Below are 19005 nucleotides of genomic sequence, written 5' to 3' on the forward strand. Positions count from 1 at the left end.
TGAAACAGATGGTAATTGAAGCCGTCCACTACGAACAAAGGGGCCTCCCACCAGCAAAGTGACCCTTCTCGTGCCTAAGTTTGATAACTCCTAATTAACATTCTCCTCACACCCCTGCTTCAAACTGTTTAGCATCTACTCCAGAATATCCAAACAGCGGACATTGTGCACATACAGACTCTCGCAGCCAGCCGAAATTCTCAGAAAAACCAACACACCAGGCCATTACACGTCAATTTAATTGCTATGTAGAACAAGTTCTTCTCCCTTGTAAATCTCATAGGTATATAATTTAGTCATATTGCAAGCAGCCGCAAAAACCAGCCTACGTTTAAAGTGAAAAACTGTTTATGTAATGCGTTCGTGTGTGGGCACAACACAGGAAGGACTCACTACCAGGATAGTCTTATAAAATGTAATGGTGTCACCCGAGTAAAGGAAGCATGCATGAACGGACACACACACACACACACATGGTTATGAGTAATATTCTCAGGTCCGTACAGGAAAGAGGACTCAAGCACACACTCTTTCCACAGCGTTCATTCCCAAGCATCAATCCATGGAAAACTCAAAAGCAGTCTCTCAGCATGGCACAATCAGTTGTGAAGTCACGTCCACACAGAACCCAAGGTTACACGTGAGTCTGCATAAAACTGATCTAGTCAAGAAGCTGTAGATAGGACTCTGAGAGACAGACACAGTTAAAGTACAATGCGATGCTGGTTGTGCAGGCTGGAATCCCAACATGCCCCCCTTTTTCATTTGTTGCACAGTTTGGGGGCTGAGTACCAAGAACATCGTTGGTATATTAATCACACCAGTGGGTACTGAAGAAAGGGAAAAACAAAATGGGTCCAAAATTCTGGAAAATCCTCAACAACCCATCCCAGACCACACGGTGTTTTCACAGAAAAGCTAAACACCAATTTCATCCACGATAGAATTACTATGAAAGTGGAGCGTATACTTCAGACTTATAAACACCGATTTGGTTGTGACAGCTTCGGTTTTTGTCAAGAACTGTAAGCAACAGAAAGGTAAACAACCACACACACTACAGTGAGGGGAAATAGGTCAGTCAGCCACCCAGGGTTTGACTGGACTCACTGACAGAACATCTGTGCCATCTCTCTAATTTACATAGGGGTTGCTTATCAATCCAGTACCCTGCCGGAAAACAATAAGATGGTGACAAATGAGTGCGAGAAGAATCTGACTTAACTGCTCAGAGCCGTTTGAATTCCTTCATGAAAATGTGCTGAGCTTCAAGGGTCTCAGCAATTACTCAGTAATTGTAAGTGAACTCCATGGAAATGGGCTGGAAAGTATTGCATTTCACAGCACACTTTGCCACACCTAAGCCAACCCAGACTACCTTTTCCCACCCTTTCCTGAATTCCTCAACACACACACACACACACACACTTCCAAAATTATACCAGATGGCACTTCAATAGAGTTCTCTGCTCACTTTGCCAATGAAGAATGCAAGAAATTCTGGAAAATATTTATAGAACAGGCCAAGTGAAGGCAGTTCAAGAGGTAAGGGCTAAAGCCAAAGTATTTAATGGAGTAGGCACACTGCCATTTGACACATGCCATCCTGGCATACCTTTAAAAGTCCTTAAAATGCATGAAGACACAACTCCCACAGAAATATTGTAGACACTATTTATTCCAACTAGCAATATATATATAAAAACATGAACTGCCAACACCTGCATTAACAGCCACTTTCTACATTCTACGTACATCTTGAAACGGACTTCAAAAGCATCCTAGAAATGTATGTAATAATTGTGTATGCTGTATCCTCATTATGTACACCAGAAATTAAGAAAAGAAGGCAAGAAGGCTGCATTATAACTAGAAGAAAATTGGAAAACAAATGTACTGTGCCAGAGACCATATATATTTCAATATTGACCTATGTATTTTAATGAGCTTTAAATTCCATGACTTATTTCAAAGTATTGCAGGGGGGGTTTTGAGGCTGGAGATCATATGATCATTATCGAGCTCTAAATTCCTTCACCGTTCTACAAAAAAGACACAAAGGATAAGTGACAATAGCACCCGGCCATCTGAAAAGGCACATCTTCTTTTAAAAGCCTTGTGTTACTCAATCTGGGTGGTGATCTTTTTGCAACAAACACCCACATCTGACACTAGGTGATAATTTAATTTCTGAGACCAGGACCCAAGCCAGCTTGAACTTACTTTGCCTGGAGGTCCCCTTTAAAAACTATGTTCCTCAAACAAGCTTCAATTAAAAATGACACATGGTCAGTGCTAGACTTCAAACTGTGACCAAATACAACTTAATCTGGGGCCAAAGTGGTCCCAGTGTAACCTGGTCATTTGAAGCAGTGCACATACTTTAGAATGGAACGTGCCTACAGGCAGAAATGCAAACACAAGAATGCAAGCAACCCTCTGCACCAACACTCCACCAAAGGGCTGCTTGCTGGAACAGACTGAAAATGCATTATCAATACAAATCAGTTCAACAGAGAGCTACCAGCACACCGACATGCTCAGTGGTCTCTGTCTATTGTCCATTATCTGTTTGACTTGACCCAATTAAATTACCCTCTCAGATGCGGAAATTATGAACGGTGTTCTACACATTTGGTATTGTGTTAGAATACTTATGAATAATGTGAAACATTGAAAATATAAAGACTCTCTCTCTGTCTCTGGTCTTGAATGTGCAATAGTACAGACATGATGTTGTGTGGTCACGATAGTGGTCTGTGTGAAGACCAAAAATCGTTTCTAAAACAAAAAAATAATTTGACCAAAAGTGGCACAGCACAAACCCCTTGGGAAGGCGAACAGACAGTGATGCAAGTGCATCCATAAACATCAGAGCATGGGGAAACAGAGGAGACGGACGAAACCTCAGACTTATGAAAAGTTATATTGTGCTTTCCAGAAATGAAATAAAATATCCTCATGTTGCTCACAACTTAGCTTTCTTTCTCTAAATCCCCAGTGTATCTTTCTTTCACCATCAAACACCACAAGACAGACCAGCCACTCAGCTTTTTGCATTACAAAAGAACACATTTGTTTGCCTTCTCTGTTTGATGCACAAAAAAAGTCAGCTGGATTTCTGAGGGGAAGGAAGTTGGTTTTGAAGGGAATCCAACCCATGTGTGTTAAGAACTTTTGCACTTAAGCGAACAAAAAAATAAAGATACGTCTGTTTCTAATAACCCACGCACACAAACACACTCAGAGTCCACTCCAGATGCACTGCTTCGTTTTATTTATTTATATACTCTAGTCTGACAGAAATAAAAGCCCAAAGATACTGCATGCCTTTCTTATACTGCTTACATATCTGATAGTTTTCTCCACATATAAGCTATTTGAATATCAATTAATACTCTAGGGCATGTTTAACCTCAAAACACACATCACTCAATGTTTTCAGCATGTCCTCAACCTCGCCTGCAAACATCCAGCGGTCAAAAGTGCAAAAAACTAATCAGGTCACACAGAAATTCAGTTTATTGCTTTGAAGGTTGAAATTTTAGGTGAAACACTGTCCATATTTGGAGACGTTAGCCTTGCATTAAACCACATGTTTAAACAATTATTCCAAGCAACCCCTTGCCCAAAACCAGGGAGAGCCAGGAGATAACCACTTTTTCAGATGGGGAGCCTTGATATGATATCACGACAAAGTGCTTCAGAGAGTCTGGCTAGCTGAAAGCCCTTGTAAAATGTTTTTGAAATAATGTAACGTGTAATGCTGGCTGGATTCTCTTTATCCCTTGCTTTCTTGACAGCCAGAACTGGGGAGGAGAGCTCCAGGGAGCCAAAACTTCACCTCCGATGACTTGCAGACACAGGACCAAGCAATGCAAGCCATCGCCACCCTTATATCCCCAGTAATGCTCTGCGGTAATCACAGCCTCGACCCTGGAAACACTAACCACATCAAAACGGTCACCGAATGGTTCATTTTCTTCATGGCTTTTCAAGTTTTCCAATGTTATTATAAATGCATATTCTAAGGATTTAGACATAAAAAAGTGTACGCTATAAGAACAACAATGAAACCCATTTATTTCTTGCCACAATGGTCCCATCTTAGTGATTATAACAATCATTGATTAATAGACCTGTTGGCATTAAAAAGAAGTGTAAACGCCTAGCTCCAAAAAAATAAAATAAAAAATCCGAATAATAGGCTCTACGTCTCATGAAATATGTTTGCTACTCATATAGGCTAGTAGAATAAATGTGTATTCTAATTGTTTATGGCAGAGTGGCCATAAGAGTAGCCTACAGAGCATTAGTCGGGGGATGCTCTCTGCAATAAATGCTTTTTAGAGCCCATAACGAAAATAAGCACGACGAGAGCAAAGCATAACTGAAGCTGTAAACTTGACAGACACAACGTAAAAAAAATGTTTTGCTGCTGTCCCGAGTAAGGGACATAAGCTATTAAATGTAAAAGTTTGGCTGACCAGGTTCCTACATCAATTTAAAAAAAAATGTCAACAGCGTAGAGGTTTGACTCTCAACAACGATTTGGCTATCCCTGGTCACTCCCGCTGCATACTGATATAGCCTACTGTATGCCGAAGTTATTTTTGGTGCCATCAGTAGCCTATTCGAAAATTTACGACGAAACAGAGTCGTGTGATTGGTTTTATCAAAGCTACACTTTCAAACTTCAGTTGTGTAGCCATTGTCCCGTTGACAAAATGCCGGGATGGTGGGACAGGCATTACGATAAGAAAAAAAATAACGGTGCGAGTAGACTACTTCTGTTAAAAGCAGATAAGAACGGAAAATGCACTTTGTTTTAAAACTGAGCCTCAGACTCGCGGGTAAACAAAAACTACCACTATAGCTGTTACAGTGCACTGAAGTATTCCTGACAAGGTTGTATGGGAATGTAAAATCGCAATGCAAAACATGAAATTGTAAATACAGGCTACAAAGTAATTCTTCTAGCCTAGTTTTACAACGAGTGTTAAGAATATGTATACTGTTTGTTCACTTTGTAGCCTATTTTTTTACATCTTAATTTGTGTTTGACTATAATTTTAAGACAAACTCCAGTCAGTAGGCTATGGCCAGTGACATGTGTATGACCAGCGGTCATCTCTTTACAGTTGTAGGGCTAAGCCTGGCGTCAACATCCCCATTAATTTCTATCGTGTAATTAAATAAAGCGACTTGGCAACACTACAACTTACCTAGAAGTAAACAGAAGACATCGAGACAGATCAGGAATTTCCTCTTGCTGTTGTCTATGCCGTTGTTGTTATTTAACGTTGCGCTTCCTCCGTTTCTGGACTCTGGTGCCATTGCCTTCTCATACATGTAGTTTTGCATTTGATAACCTCTTCCTATTTTCTTTAAAATCCAAGACCAGACAAACGAAGAAATCAAAGAAGCAACAGAATAGTTTAAACAAAAAGGGTCATGCAATAAGGGGAAAACTTCCCTTACGACTCGGGGGAAGAAAAGTCCTGCAAAGTTTGATCAGCAGTGGACCGGTGCAATATCCCTTTTGACCCCTTACTTTATGTAGCAGTATTTTCCTACTCTAGATAAACGTGGCCCAGTAAAGATGCCTAAATGAACTCTTCGAACTGCAGTCTTCGTTTTAAAAAAAGAAACCGTTTTGGTTATATCTCTTGGAATGAATGGGAATTCAATGTAACGCTGTTCCGTTCAATGGTTTGGACTGAACGTCGCGCTCTGAGTCCTTGCTGACCAACTCCTGTTTTATGAATCCTTGTCCTCCTCCTCCTCCTCCTCCTCCTCCTCCTACCGCTTAAAGTAACACTGTGCAGTCTACCAGGCTCAGCCCCCTTCCTCGAGGTTTACGCTACAAGTAATTACCGCCATATATTCGACGAGAAACTTTTCCAAAAAGATGACCAAGAATAGGTCTTTAGTGCTCCAAGTGGCCATTTTTGGTAGAATGATTTTAGCGCCACAAACAGACGGCGGCGAACACAGGGAAGGGTGTAATCGTACACATTTTGCTGAAGAAACTTGAAGACTCAAGTAACAAAATCATATTATTCAGAATTTAAATTACATTTTGAAAACTTTTCAATACAAACGCAATTTTGCGTAATTTCTGCAATTATTTCTGACACAACATGCCTCAACCTCTTTTTTGGTTTAAAATAGAATAATTTATGAACCTGTTTGTTTGTTTGAATTTACAAGGCTACAGTAGGAACAAGGAAACGACACAAGTGTCATGGAACGTGCACTGAAAAAAATACAACGGTCAAACAATTAAAAAAATATACAATATAAGCCTATATATATATATATATATATAACGCATTAGTTTGTGATCATTGCATATTTTCTGCCATCTAGTGTTCAAGCGTCTTTCAAAGCTTTTTTCTGAATTACTCGCTAAAAACAGACTGACAAAACAATAACACCAATCAAACGGTTACAAAAACTTAGATACTTTTCAATTTGATATCAGCGATTAAAACGAAATATACAAATCAGGTAGGCTACTGTAAGCGCACATGCACAGACCGACTCAAAAATATATAAACTATGTTAAAATAAGAACAACATTTCATTTAAAGTTATTTTTTAATATGCATATGATTGCAGATGAAAGCAAATGAAAATGACAGAATGGGTGATAACCTATACAACGAACTAAATTTTAACGAAACTGATTGTGGTATGACAGTGATACAGTATGAATTGCATGCATTAGAGTAGCATTATTGGCTAATTAATACTTTGAGTAATTTCTGGTAGATCCAAATAATAAATCTGAAATATGATGCTCTTAGAAATGAAATAGAAGAATTAAAAGTGACGAAGCCTTATTCGACAGAGCATGTGAAAACTCCCAACTTTCCACTGATGAAAATTATCGCTGTTATGACAAGAACAAATCACAAGAATATTGTGAACATGATGGAAAGTTTTTCATTCACAAACAGAAGTGTGCTAAATGTATCCCCCAGTTTCTCTTATTTTAGAAATTGACCTTCTACTCAAATGGTTAAAATTAGTGAATAACACAAATTTTGGAAAAACTATTAAATAGTAATGAAAACCACTAGCTAAATCAGTGTGTGAACATATATTATCAATTTTATGAATGCATATATTTTTCATTATGATAGTTGATTTATTTATTTTCCTTTCTGTTCTGTTTTATTACTAATAATTGTAGATTCGTATTAGTGAATGTAAATGCTGAAGTTTATCTTATCCTCGTTTGCTGGATGATTTCCCAATGTTTTCCCTGTTCTTGCGTTGCTGTCAACTGCTGTAACTTGATATATGTCAATAAAAAAATAATTCTCACTCATTAACAAAAACTTTCCACGGGCAAAAAAACAAACAAGCAAACAAACGGAGAAAAAAAAAAAAAGCAAAGAGTTGCCAAGATTTAACGCGCCGCCGATTGGTAGCAGAAGCTTACGCATGAACGATGGCGAAATTAAAATTATCGGATGGAGATGAGAAGGTGGGTACAAGCTGAATAGGCTAAATGTTAGAACACACGCAGTGTTTACTATTTGGCACGGCAATTAAATTATGTTGTAATTATTCAAATCTATTTATAATAGGTAGTGCGAAAAACACAGAATATGAGTGTTTCATCCGGCTTTTCGAATTACTGCCACATAGCGTGGTCTTCTGCTGTCCTCCACTCCGACCCCGCCTCCCTCTGCACCCTGGGCAGAGCTTCAGTAGGATTCCAAATGGTAAAATGGCTGAGAAGCAGAAACACGAAGGCAGGGTTAAAATAGGACATTACATCCTTGGAGACACACTTGGAGTCGGCACCTTCGGAAAAGTTAAGAGTTAAGTGATATGATTTTATACTGTTATTCAGGCATTGCAAGAGATCAAGAGAAAATAGTGTTTTTCCCCCCTCTCGTTACTGTTAAACTTACCGGTGAACCGTGTACGCTATTTACGTAGTCCCGTTGCGGTCGAGAATGGAAAATGACCTTCTTCGAGGAATGTGAAATAACTGCGTAAATGTTATTTGAGAATGGGGAGTGTGCAAAATGTGAAATCGGTCAGGACTACAGCACAGGACAGTGCTGTCGCACATTTGTCAATGTCGTGACACCTATAAATATGATTTTTCTGAGAAAGATTAATGTACGTTTTATACAGGGCAGAAAACTGAATTTTCGTCATGATCGAGTGCCAATGAAATAAATAAAAAATATGCCCATTAACCGTAACGGAATTTAGTCTATGTATCAGTAGACTGCGTTATTCACTTGTAGACTATTCGATGATGAACATGATGATGATATAGGCTACAATCTAACGCTATACAGTAATACCAAATGTAGCATCGACATGTTTCCGTTGTATTCCATATCTCATTTGACGAGCGGTTTCTCAAATAATTTAATTTATACGGTCAACGATTGCAACGATGATCTCCGGGCATTATGACCTTGTAGCTGTTCAGTTCTATCCAGTGCCTCGTTTGGATGTTGGGCGCGCTGAATGTGATACGAAGCTTATTTTAAGAACGAGGCCAATGTTCTCTGGGCCTAACGTTACATAGTTAAAAAGTAATAGTGTTGAATCCTAAACTGTTTGCCATATGGGTAGCCTTCCATTGTGAATTCCAACAGTTAGCTAGCTAACAGTATTATGTCGAACCAAGCACAGTGGAACAATGTAAATTGAGAAACATCCTGTGTTTACAAACACAGTTTGTAAACAACATGAGCAAGTTATATTTGACGATGCCATTTTGTTATATCGATAACATTCAGTGTTCTCAAAACAAGCTGTTATCATTGAAAACGGTATAAATTCGTTACAGGCTACATTTAACGATTAGTTGTCTACAGTAATACAAAATTACGCATATATGTTGGCCATAAAACAAACGGCCGCGGTAGAGGAGTTTGCGTCTGTAGGACAGTAGGTCGAGAAATTCCTGCAGTGTTTTGGAACTTAAGGCGTTGCGTGGTTTCCAAGAGGTTGGCCTTAGAAAGGGACAGTTGCGAAGAAAAAAATCTGAATGAATGTGAAGAACCGGAAGTCAGACGCGTAATTGACATTTATTAATGAATAATTGACACGAATTATTCATATATTAGGCTACCGCAATTTTCGATCCTATCGTATTTAAGTAGGCAGCAGTCAGTTAATACATCATGCTTCCATGTCCACCAGTTCATCTCGCTATACTGTTCCTCCGCATCTCCAATTTTTTATTTTTTTTTACGAAGTTTCCTTTCCCCACAAACAATCCTGCAGAAAAGTTTGCTTGTGTGAACGCATTTTTTAAATCGAAATATTGTAAAGTTTTTATTTTTTAGGCCATACCTGCAGAGAGTTTGCAATTGGACATTAAGAGCAAGTGGGAGAGAGATCTGTGGAGACTGTGTTTCTATAGGTTTACAACAAAGAGATTCAATATGAGCCATGATTCTCATCTCGAAATATATTAATATGTAAACATAAAGATATTGGCAAAGGATGTTGCTTTGCAGCCATCAGAGCGACTTACACAACTTCTTACACACCCATTTACACAGCTGGATATATACTGAAGGTTAAGTACCTTGCTCAAGGGTACCTTCCCAACCTGGGAATTGAACCTGCACCCTTTAGGTTACTAGACCAGCTCGTTACCTATTATACTACACTGCCACCCAATTAAATGCCAGGTAGCCACACACTAAGCTCTTTTCCACAGTAAAAGCCCAACTTGCATTTTATCATGTCAGTTGAGCACGTCTGTGAGGACTGCTAAGGGTAATTTTGTATGTGATTATTTTAATTGATCTGATGGTTAGTATTGAATGGTTATTCAATGATCAAGTGAAGAAGGTCACGTGTCAAAATGTCGAATCTTACTTTATTCTGTAGTCCCAAAACAATCTCTTTAAAGGATATATTTTCTATAAATTAGGTTTTCTGTAATCAGTTATTATCTTGGGAATACATAACATATCATGGCCATTCAACAATGTGATGAATTATGTATCCATTTTTAATACTTTACATCTTAAAGCTAATTCATTTTGAATATTTGTGGTACACCTTTATTAACATCTCTATGTCCCCGTCTATCCATTTGCTTTTCAGTTGGGGAGCACCAGCTCACAGGACACAAGGTCGCTGTGAAGATCCTAAATCGGCAGAAGATCCGCAGCCTCGATGTGGTGGGTAAAATCAAGCGGGAAATCCAGAACCTCAAGCTGTTTCGCCATCCTCACATCATTAAACTGTGAGTGGAGTCCTTCATCGCATTGCTGTTTTTCCTCATGCGTAAGCACACGTACTGTACGTTCTGCAGCAAGCCCATCATGAGCCATATTATGAGAAATCAATGCGAAACAGGCACGACACTTACCAATTTCCCAATGTCTCCACTGTTCCAGTGTTAGTCATTATAGATCGGGCATTTTAGAAAAGTATAGTGATGTTACAGTTCTGACCGAATGGTGTAGTATAACGTCACTGACTTTGATGCACAATATTGCTCCCATTTGCCTCTGTTTCCACGTTGAAATTAAGACTGTTGCTGTTCCCTCTGAATGTGCACAGAGCAAAATGTGAACGTGAAGCCAAAATGGGCCTAAGGTGCTCTTCAGATCCAAGAAAATGTGTAAACACAATGGCATCAATACAGTGTAAACAGACGGGGTCTGTTCTTCTGCTTCACAGTCAATGAACACTTGCCTGGGAATGCCTGGTGGAAACAAAACTGAACATATTGTATTTGCAAGTGGATGTTTACTGGCTGCAAAGCAAGCCACTTAAACCTGTGTTATGCATGGTATGTTGGAATATAAATGTGTAAATACGAAGTTACAAGATTGTGAGCGGTAATAACGCATGCAAAATAATGTAAAATATTCAACTGCAGGGTGAGTTTTGAATGTTCCTGTTTACCCTCTGGGACCTGCTGCTATAAACAAGCTACACTCTCTTGAGCAAAAAAATCAGTTCAGGTTAAGCAGATAGATGTGTAATTCCTTCTTGGGTAAATCCCCTGGGACGGCCTCCCATGTTACCAATGTGTTTTTTTTTTTTTTTCCTGTGAGGATAATACCATTACAGGTTTATTTTTAGGACAGGGAAGACACAGGCCACTTTGAACTATGGCACACATCCCCTATCTGGTGCCCTGAATGTCGCTGTCGGTGCAGCACAGTTCCCAGTGAGACAGCCTCTAAAATAAGCCTTTTATCTATTTCAGTAACAGCCACATTTTCTATTACATTTTGCCAAATAACCTCTCGCGGCCGAGCACTGCACAAAGTGTAATCTGAGGAAAACAGGCACGGAGGCGTTTCTCTGAAGTGCTTTGAGCGACCGTCTCCACGATTCTCAAATATTTTATAATGCCAGACAAAATGAGAATTGAGTAGAACTCGGCAGAGCCCTTGGAGGGGAGTGGGGGGGAGTCATAACAGTGTGGCTCAGTTTAGTCAACATGTCTGACCTTTGTCGACATGCCGTCTTTTCATACCAGAGTTTTTCCATAGTCATGTCGTTGTGTGTCATGCACTCGCTCTTCCTCCCAGATATAATCAAAGCTGAATGCTTAATGTCAAATGAAAAAAGAAAAAAGAAATCTTGAGGCTTGAAGATACCGTTCTCTTTCCAGCTTGTGCTTGACGCATGGAATTATTTCACCACAGTAAATTCATTTATACTGTATGTGTCACTGTACGTCCGTGTCAGCTCTCTGAAACTAACGGTTGGTATTCAGAATTTTCAGATACATTCCGATTGAAGGCACAGATGATGTCACTGTAGATCAGAGTCTCCCCTTTGTATTTCAGATACCAGGTGATCAGCACTCCGACAGATTTCTTCATGGTGATGGAGTATGTTTCTGGAGGGGAGCTCTTTGATTATATCTGTAAGCATGGAAGGGTAAGAATTCAATGTCTTATTCATGCCCACGTCAATCCATTATAACAGTATTTCAAGAGCATCCGTAGGGTGAATTAGATGTGCTTATTATATAATGTATCAAGCAACCTTTATGGATTCACAAATAAAGACACAAAGTCATAATAAAAATAAAAAAAACCCATTTAGAATCTTCATTTTTATATTGTAGCACCATGCAGAGTTTTGCAGAGAGCGTATGTTGGGAAGCTCTTAGGAAAATGTCAGAATGCGGAGGCGGAGTTTAAGGCCATCCTGAGAGCGTGTTATGCCCATACAGTCCATGGTTGTGCCCCTGGTTGCAGGTGGAGGATACAGAGGCCAGGCGTCTCTTCCAGCAGATCATCTCTGCAGTCGATTACTGCCACAGACACATGGTCGTCCACCGCGACCTGAAACCAGAGAACGTCCTGCTTGACGGCAGCATGAACGCCAAGATTGCTGACTTTGGTAGGTTCTGGGCCGGGGCTGAGGGAGGGAGGGAGGGACGGAGGGAGAGTGAGAGAAAGAATGACAATGCCCTGCTGAGTTGCTAGGCAACAGACAGTGTTGATGTCCACTCTGGCAGGGAGCCAGTGAAGCCCAGCGTTGTGCGATAGGTGGATTCTCTTTCCCTTTTCTGAGCCGTATGGGGGTTGGGGTGGACAGAGCGAAGACAGGGGGGAAGCACTGAAGGGTTGCATTTGATTGGTGGGGAGGAGGCAAGCGGTCAGGCAAGATGGTGGGTCGGGGCTTAGCGTCAGGTGGCATTAAAGCAGGATAAATTCATTAACAAGCGCTTCAAAGGGGGCCTTTTCAGGCTTATGCTGAAAGGTCTGCGTGGTGTACACAGTGTGCAGCGCCTTATGCAAAATGGCTACGTCCCATTTTATGAAGAAAAAGAAGAAAACCAGGATTATTAAACCGAAGTATATGTAGGTATTGATATTAAAGGGTAGGCTAGTTAAATAGACCAACAGACTTGTCAAAATGACAGTTGTATATTGGCTGATATATATTGGTTGCATTATTAATTTGGTAGTTTTGTCAACATGTCATTATATAATTTTTCTTGCTTTTGCCCTGCCTATAATTGAATGTTGGTAGGGTTTAAGGGCTGGTAGGGTAAAGGCCCGTTACAAAATCCCCTCATCCTTTCCTGTAAGCTGTTAGTGAGATGTTGACAGGTGAGACGGAGGGTTTAACCCAATCCAATAGGTTCCCTAATCCTTTTGTATTTGGTCTGTTAGGGCTGTCCAACATGATGTCTGACGGGGAGTTCCTGAGGACAAGCTGTGGATCTCCCAACTATGCTGCCCCTGAGGTCATCTCTGGGAGGTGAAGGAGACAACATCTTCTTCTGCCATATAAATCCCATGCAGGCATGCAGGGCTGCAGTACTGTACCAAATTTCACACTGATGCTTTGTGTTTTTGTTCTTTGCGGTTTGCTAGTGAGGATTACAGTTAGTGAGAACCTAATAGTTTTGCATTTTCAGTCGCTACATTCAACTAATACAGTTTCTTCGCAAAAATGAATGTACTCTAATGGTAAATACTGAGGAGTTACCTTTGTTTTTTGGCAAACAAGGCTGCCATGTACTGAAGTTGATTCCTATTCCCCAGTTGTTAAAATGCTGTCTTTCCTTCTGAAAAAATGTTATTCTTCATACTTTATATTATTGTCACATTTTTATATGTATCAATTGGAGTTCTATTTTATTGCAGTTGAATGCAAGCCAAAGTAACATTATTATTGAAGTGGGATACTGCAGTATCCAGTTTTCCCACAAGGCAGTTAACCACATGTTTTTTCACTGGCAAAACTGTAAATACTTAGCATGGCTTGTAAAAATCGCTTACACTGATGACACATTATGGCTGGTCCCCTCCCTAGGCTCTACGCGGGTCCCGAGGTGGACATTTGGAGCTGTGGGGTCATCCTGTACGCCCTGCTGTGCGGGACCTTGCCCTTCGATGACGAGCACGTGCCCACGCTGTTCAAGAAGATCCGTGGGGGCGTGTTCTACATCCCGGAGTACCTGAACCGCTCGGTGGCTAGCCTGCTAATGCTCATGCTGCAGGTGGACCCCCTGAAGCGGGCCACAATCAAAGACATCAGGTAGCTTTCGTAACCCTTCATTTAGTGCATTGCATTACGTGTATTTTGCTTTTATCCAATGCGATGTAATGCCACGTCATTGCCACCCATTTTGTTCATGCTGTTGTCTAAACTACTTGAACACAGTTCAAATTTTTAAAAAAAACATTCTTGGTTTTATAAGAATAATATGGGGAGGGACAGGGCATTTAACTGCTCAGTGCAGCTTCCACCAGCCTGCAAGGAATGGGGACTGTTTCATGAGGGGACACAGAGCTGCAGAATCCTGCAGGATGATGCTTCTCTCATGGAGAGAGGATGTCGTTATTCAGGGTAAATTCCTGAGCTGGCGACATGCTGTAAACATTTTGTGTTGGTCGTCATTGCCAGAGAGCACGAATGGTTCAAGCAGGACCTCCCTGGCTACCTGTTTCCCGAGGACCCCTCATACGACGCCAACGTGATTGACGAAGAGGCTGTGCGGGAGGTGTGCGAGAAGTTTGAGAGCACCGAGTCGGAGGTGATGAGCAGCCTGTACAGCGGAGACCCCCAGGACCAGCTGGCCGTGGCGTACCACCTCATCATCGACAACCGCCGCATCATGAACCAGGCCAGCGAGTTCTACCTGGCCTCCAGCCCGCCCACGGGCTCCTTCATGGAGGAGGGCATGCTGCTGCCCCCGGGGGTCAAGCCCCACCCCGAGCGCATGCCCCCGCTCCTGGCCGACAGCCCCAAGTCGCGCTGCCCCCTCGATGCCCTCAACACCACCAAGCCCAAGCCGCTGGCTGTCAAGAAGGCCAAGTGGCACCTGGGCATCCGCAGCCAGAGCAAACCGTACGACATCATGGCCGAAGTGTACCGTGCCATGAAGCAGCTGGAGTATGACTGGAAGGTATGCACTTCTTCTGCGTCCCCGTGGGCTTATATACACTTACATTTATATCTACAGTGAGCTCCATAGTATTTTGGACAAAGCCATATTTTTTCTTGATTCGACTGTACTCCATATTTTTGTTGTACTCCAAGCATTATGGAGCTCGTGCACTAACTACTGCACTACATTGTCATCCCACTGACAAACACAAAAAAAACTCTTGTGTTCCAGGTGGTGAACCCCTACCACCTGCGGGTGAGGAGGAAGAATCCTGTCACGGGGAACTTTGTGAAGATGAGCCTGCAGCTCTACCAGGTGGACAATCGCAGTTACCTCCTGGACTTCAAGAGCATCGATGGTGAGTCTTCCTCACTGGCACTGTCCGTATTCTGACTGGTAATGTTGTGATGAACAAAGGATCATGGGATGAAAAAATGTTACTGGTGAGACAAGCAGAGGGATGTATTTAGTATCCATGTAATGTTAGCTGAGGAAGCTGGCTGAGTTACTCCCGCAGCATTTACGATGTCCAGACATGTACACAGGACATACATGTAAGCTCAGTCTCTCCTTCCCTCCCTCCCTGGCGCTGCAGATGACATCGTGGAGCTGAAGTCGGGCTCCTCCACGCCCCAGCGCTCGGGCTCGGCCGCCGGGCTCCACCGGCCGCGGCTGAGCATCGACTCGGCGTCGGCCTCGGTGTCGGTGGAGACGCCCCAGCTCAGCAGCTCCCTGCCGGGCTCCCTGACGGGCAGCGCCCCCTTGCTCACGCCGCGCCAGGGAAGCCACACCATGGACTTCTTCGAGATGTGCGCCAGCCTCATCACCACGCTGGCGCGCTGAGTCACGCTGCCCGCGTGCGTCGCAGGGCGGGGCGGGGCCGGCACACCCCCGACCACGCCCTCACGTGTAAGTCCTGCCCGCTGTATATGACCCCACTCCTGTCCCTTACCCTTAATCTCCTAATCACTGTTAAAATGCCATCACTATAGCACAGCTGATTTCCCTAGGAAGTTTCAGAATTTGTTGATTATTTTCTTTTGTTTTATATATATTTTTAAAAGAAATTGCAGTTGCAGATGATATATAATACATTGTACACATGTATACATGTATGATATATTTATATATTATCTCTTAGTTTTGACAGCAAGTTGCTGTGTGAATAATTGAAAGGGCATACCAAAAATGAAGTGTATACATAAGAGAAGATTCTAATGATTTAGAGATGTCAGATTTTTATTTATTTTTTGATGGTTTTTTGATATGTTCTAGTTTAATTAAGTACTGTCCTGAGATTTCAGGTTATTACCCTGCTACACCGTGACCTGAATTTAAAGCTGGTACATGCGCAGTAGTTGTTGGAACAAGCAGGCTAGCAATGAGGCAATATTGGCAGGCTGAATTCAGCAGATATTCAAACATCATTTCTGGACTTGTAACACATCACACTCAAGTTTGCATAATTCTGGGATGCGGATTTGCGGCTTTTGCCACCACAACCTCACAGGTATTATCCTGAGCCTCGGTTGAGGTGTTTATTCACGTAAGTGGTCTGAGGTCAGTGCTTTGGATGTGCTTAGGAGTCCTCCTGTCTGTGAGTTATTAAGACTTCAAAGACTGATATGATTTATCCAAAATTAAATCTGTGTTCTAAAGAATAAATGGGGGATTAACTTGATTTTTTTAAGATTGCTACCCAAGCATGAAAACAATTGGAAAACACAATGACTCATTGGTCCAGTGGGCAGATTTACACTTGATTAGTGATCAAATGGGCAGTCATACACTGTAATACTGTATATTAAAGTAGCGCTGTACTAAATTGACCGCAAATGACAATTGAGTGACATTAAATAAAAGGGAATAGTTCAGGTTTGTTTTCTGGAAGAAAAAAAAAGTTGTGCTTTGAAATAGGTCAAAGTAAGTTCCTGTTGTGAATTTAGCCATCTAATGATTTATGATTGGTGGTTGGGATGGACAAACAGGAAACAAAAGGCGAAGGCTGGAGATTTCAGCCAAAACGAGGACAGCTAGTGAACGAGAGTACCGCTCTGCTTACTCTTAAATTCCAGACCCCAGCCCTGGTTCATCTGAGGAACGGGGAGGCTTCAGTACTCCCCGTTCTCCATTTGCTGGCTTAATCGACCCAGCGGTTACCGTCGGTAATTGGACGCCGTAGCCAGTGGAATATAACGGAAATGCAGCGAGGGCGAATGTCTCTGCTGGACTGTGAAGGCCATGGATTTCACTCTGTGTCCTTGGCTGGACAAGGAAAGCACAGTAATTAGTCTGTGTCCTTCTCCGGAAAACGGGTAGTGCTGAGAACCTCTGTGAGAGAGGGTAGCCGTCTACCTGGATACGTACGACAACTGCTCTTTAACAAACTAACAAACTCCCCCTTTGGATTGGCCTGTATCTAAAAGTAGACAAAGTGAGCAGAAGGGAATGATTTAACATTTACTTGGTACTGTTTTCCTGTGGTAGTCAGCTTTTTTAAAAGCTGCAAAACTGATTTGATCAGTTCACCCAAGGGGGGAAAAAAACCTGGTTGGTTGTTCCCAGAAGCTGTGTGGTGATTTGAGGTGATTGGTGTTTGCTGAAGTCCTGCCTGAGATCAAAGCCAGGGAAAATAATTTAAAGCCACTGAAAACTTCCTCCAGTTGCCTTAAATACACTGTACTGTTTTCTTTCTTTTTTTTGATTATGTCTGTATTGCATATTTATGTCGATAGAAATATTTATTAGTGCTGAACACCTTATTTAACCTCACTTCTCAGAAGTTACTGTGAATCAGTGAAGATCATGAGGCGGGTAGGTAGTGACACTTTGGGAAGGCTTATCTGTGCTAAGAAACATTTGTGCCAATAGAAAAGACAGAAAAGCAGTGGAGACTCTATTGGTCATGCTGAGTGGCCTTTCAATCTCCATAGATACTGCAGGAGTCACTCCAGCCAATCAAGGCTTCAAGCTTGAAATGTACCACCAATGAAAATGAGTGTTAAGGGGGAGGATGGGTTTCAGCAACTGCAGTCACTTTAGCAATAGTGATGATCAGTTTGAAGATTGAAAAGCCAGCATGTACGATATATTAGCTGAATTTTCATCTCCCTCACCTGCTGTTTCTGATAAATATGTTTATACTGAAGCAGCAGCAGAATATAGACACTGTAACTTTTTCATCAACATTTCACTTCTTAGGTCTTCCTGAAATTCTCTGCCTACCTTTTCATATATTGTCCTGAGTGAGGAGTCATTCTTCTGAATGCATGAGGTTGTGTTACTGTGTTTCGTACCATGTTGATTTGTAATGGCACAATAAGCTGAAGTATTGCTGTATCGTTTATACATGAATGTAAAAACACGAGGACTTGAAAATATGTTAAAAAGCATTTAATTAAGAATACACAATATATGCTGTTAAATTCACAGAGTTATCATTGCTTTAGCATTGTCAGCGAGCGATAAATGCTGCTCCGGTCAATTACGAAATTGTCACATGCCAGTTGCAGATACTTGACTTTCATTGTCCTACCAGTCAAAATGTGGAATGGATTGCCGAGCCGTGAGGAGATATCCCTTTATGTCAAACCCTTGTTAGAATATTCTCCGCCCTCACCGTTTAGTTGCACAAATGTACCTCGGGTGGGGAGTGGGAGTTCTCATCCCTAGAGACACTGGCAATGCAATACTGTGGGGTTGGGAGGGAGATCTGATTGCTGTACTCTGCCCTCTGCTGCTGTAAACATGCAAATACACTCCTCAGATAACTTTTATGTAAAGTAAACTGTCTTATTTTGAATTAAATCTAGTGGTATGACAAAATCGGAGGGAACTGATATATTTGATTGCGAAAAGAGAATTATTGAATCGTGTCGGAAAAGGCTTTGCGTTTTTTTCTTTGTATTAAAAAAGAAAAGAAAATCAAAACAGTGTGCACACACGTAATACTCGCAGACAAGACCAATGGCATTTCAACGCTTTAAATAATAACTGCGCGTCAAGTAGGCTTGCGGTTCTTTACGGCCACATAAGTACAGGCTGCAGCCACAGCGAGTGGCATGCTGCTGTGCGCGGAATGCAACGCTCGCTATCGAAACCGTACTGTAGGACTCCCGGTGTGTCCGCGC

The 19005-nt window shown here is 41.6% G+C and overlaps 2 protein-coding genes across 3 annotated transcripts in view; one reads left to right on the forward strand and one right to left on the reverse strand.

The window, feature by feature from the left end:
• Nucleotides 1-5786, reverse strand: part of plpp3 (phospholipid phosphatase 3) — a 36714-nt gene extending 30928 nt beyond the window's left edge. Inside the window, exon 1 of one of the 2 annotated variants that reach the window (XM_064333505.1) lies at nt 5226-5786. In XM_064333505.1, coding sequence (XP_064189575.1) covers nt 5226-5364 — 139 coding nt within the window. In that variant the 5' untranslated portion in view covers nt 5365-5786. The remainder of the gene's footprint in view (nt 1-5225) is intronic. The other variant, XM_064333503.1, reaches the window with a different exon arrangement.
• Nucleotides 5787-7545: 1759 nt separating this feature from the next.
• prkaa2 (protein kinase, AMP-activated, alpha 2 catalytic subunit) lies at nt 7546-18799 on the forward strand. The gene is made up of 9 exons (XM_064333508.1): nt 7546-7838; nt 10105-10246; nt 11811-11904; nt 12228-12372; nt 13152-13239; nt 13798-14022; nt 14392-14893; nt 15107-15233; nt 15471-18799. The coding sequence occupies exons 1-9, from the start codon at nt 7745-7747 to the stop codon at nt 15716-15718; spliced, it is 1665 nt and encodes a 554-aa protein (XP_064189578.1). The 5' UTR covers nt 7546-7744; the 3' UTR covers nt 15719-18799.
• Nucleotides 18800-19005: the final 206 nt, after the last annotated feature.

This window comes from Anguilla rostrata, chromosome 4 (genome assembly GCF_018555375.3).
Source record: "Anguilla rostrata isolate EN2019 chromosome 4, ASM1855537v3, whole genome shotgun sequence".
NCBI classification, from domain to species: Eukaryota; Metazoa; Chordata; class Actinopteri; order Anguilliformes; family Anguillidae; genus Anguilla; species Anguilla rostrata.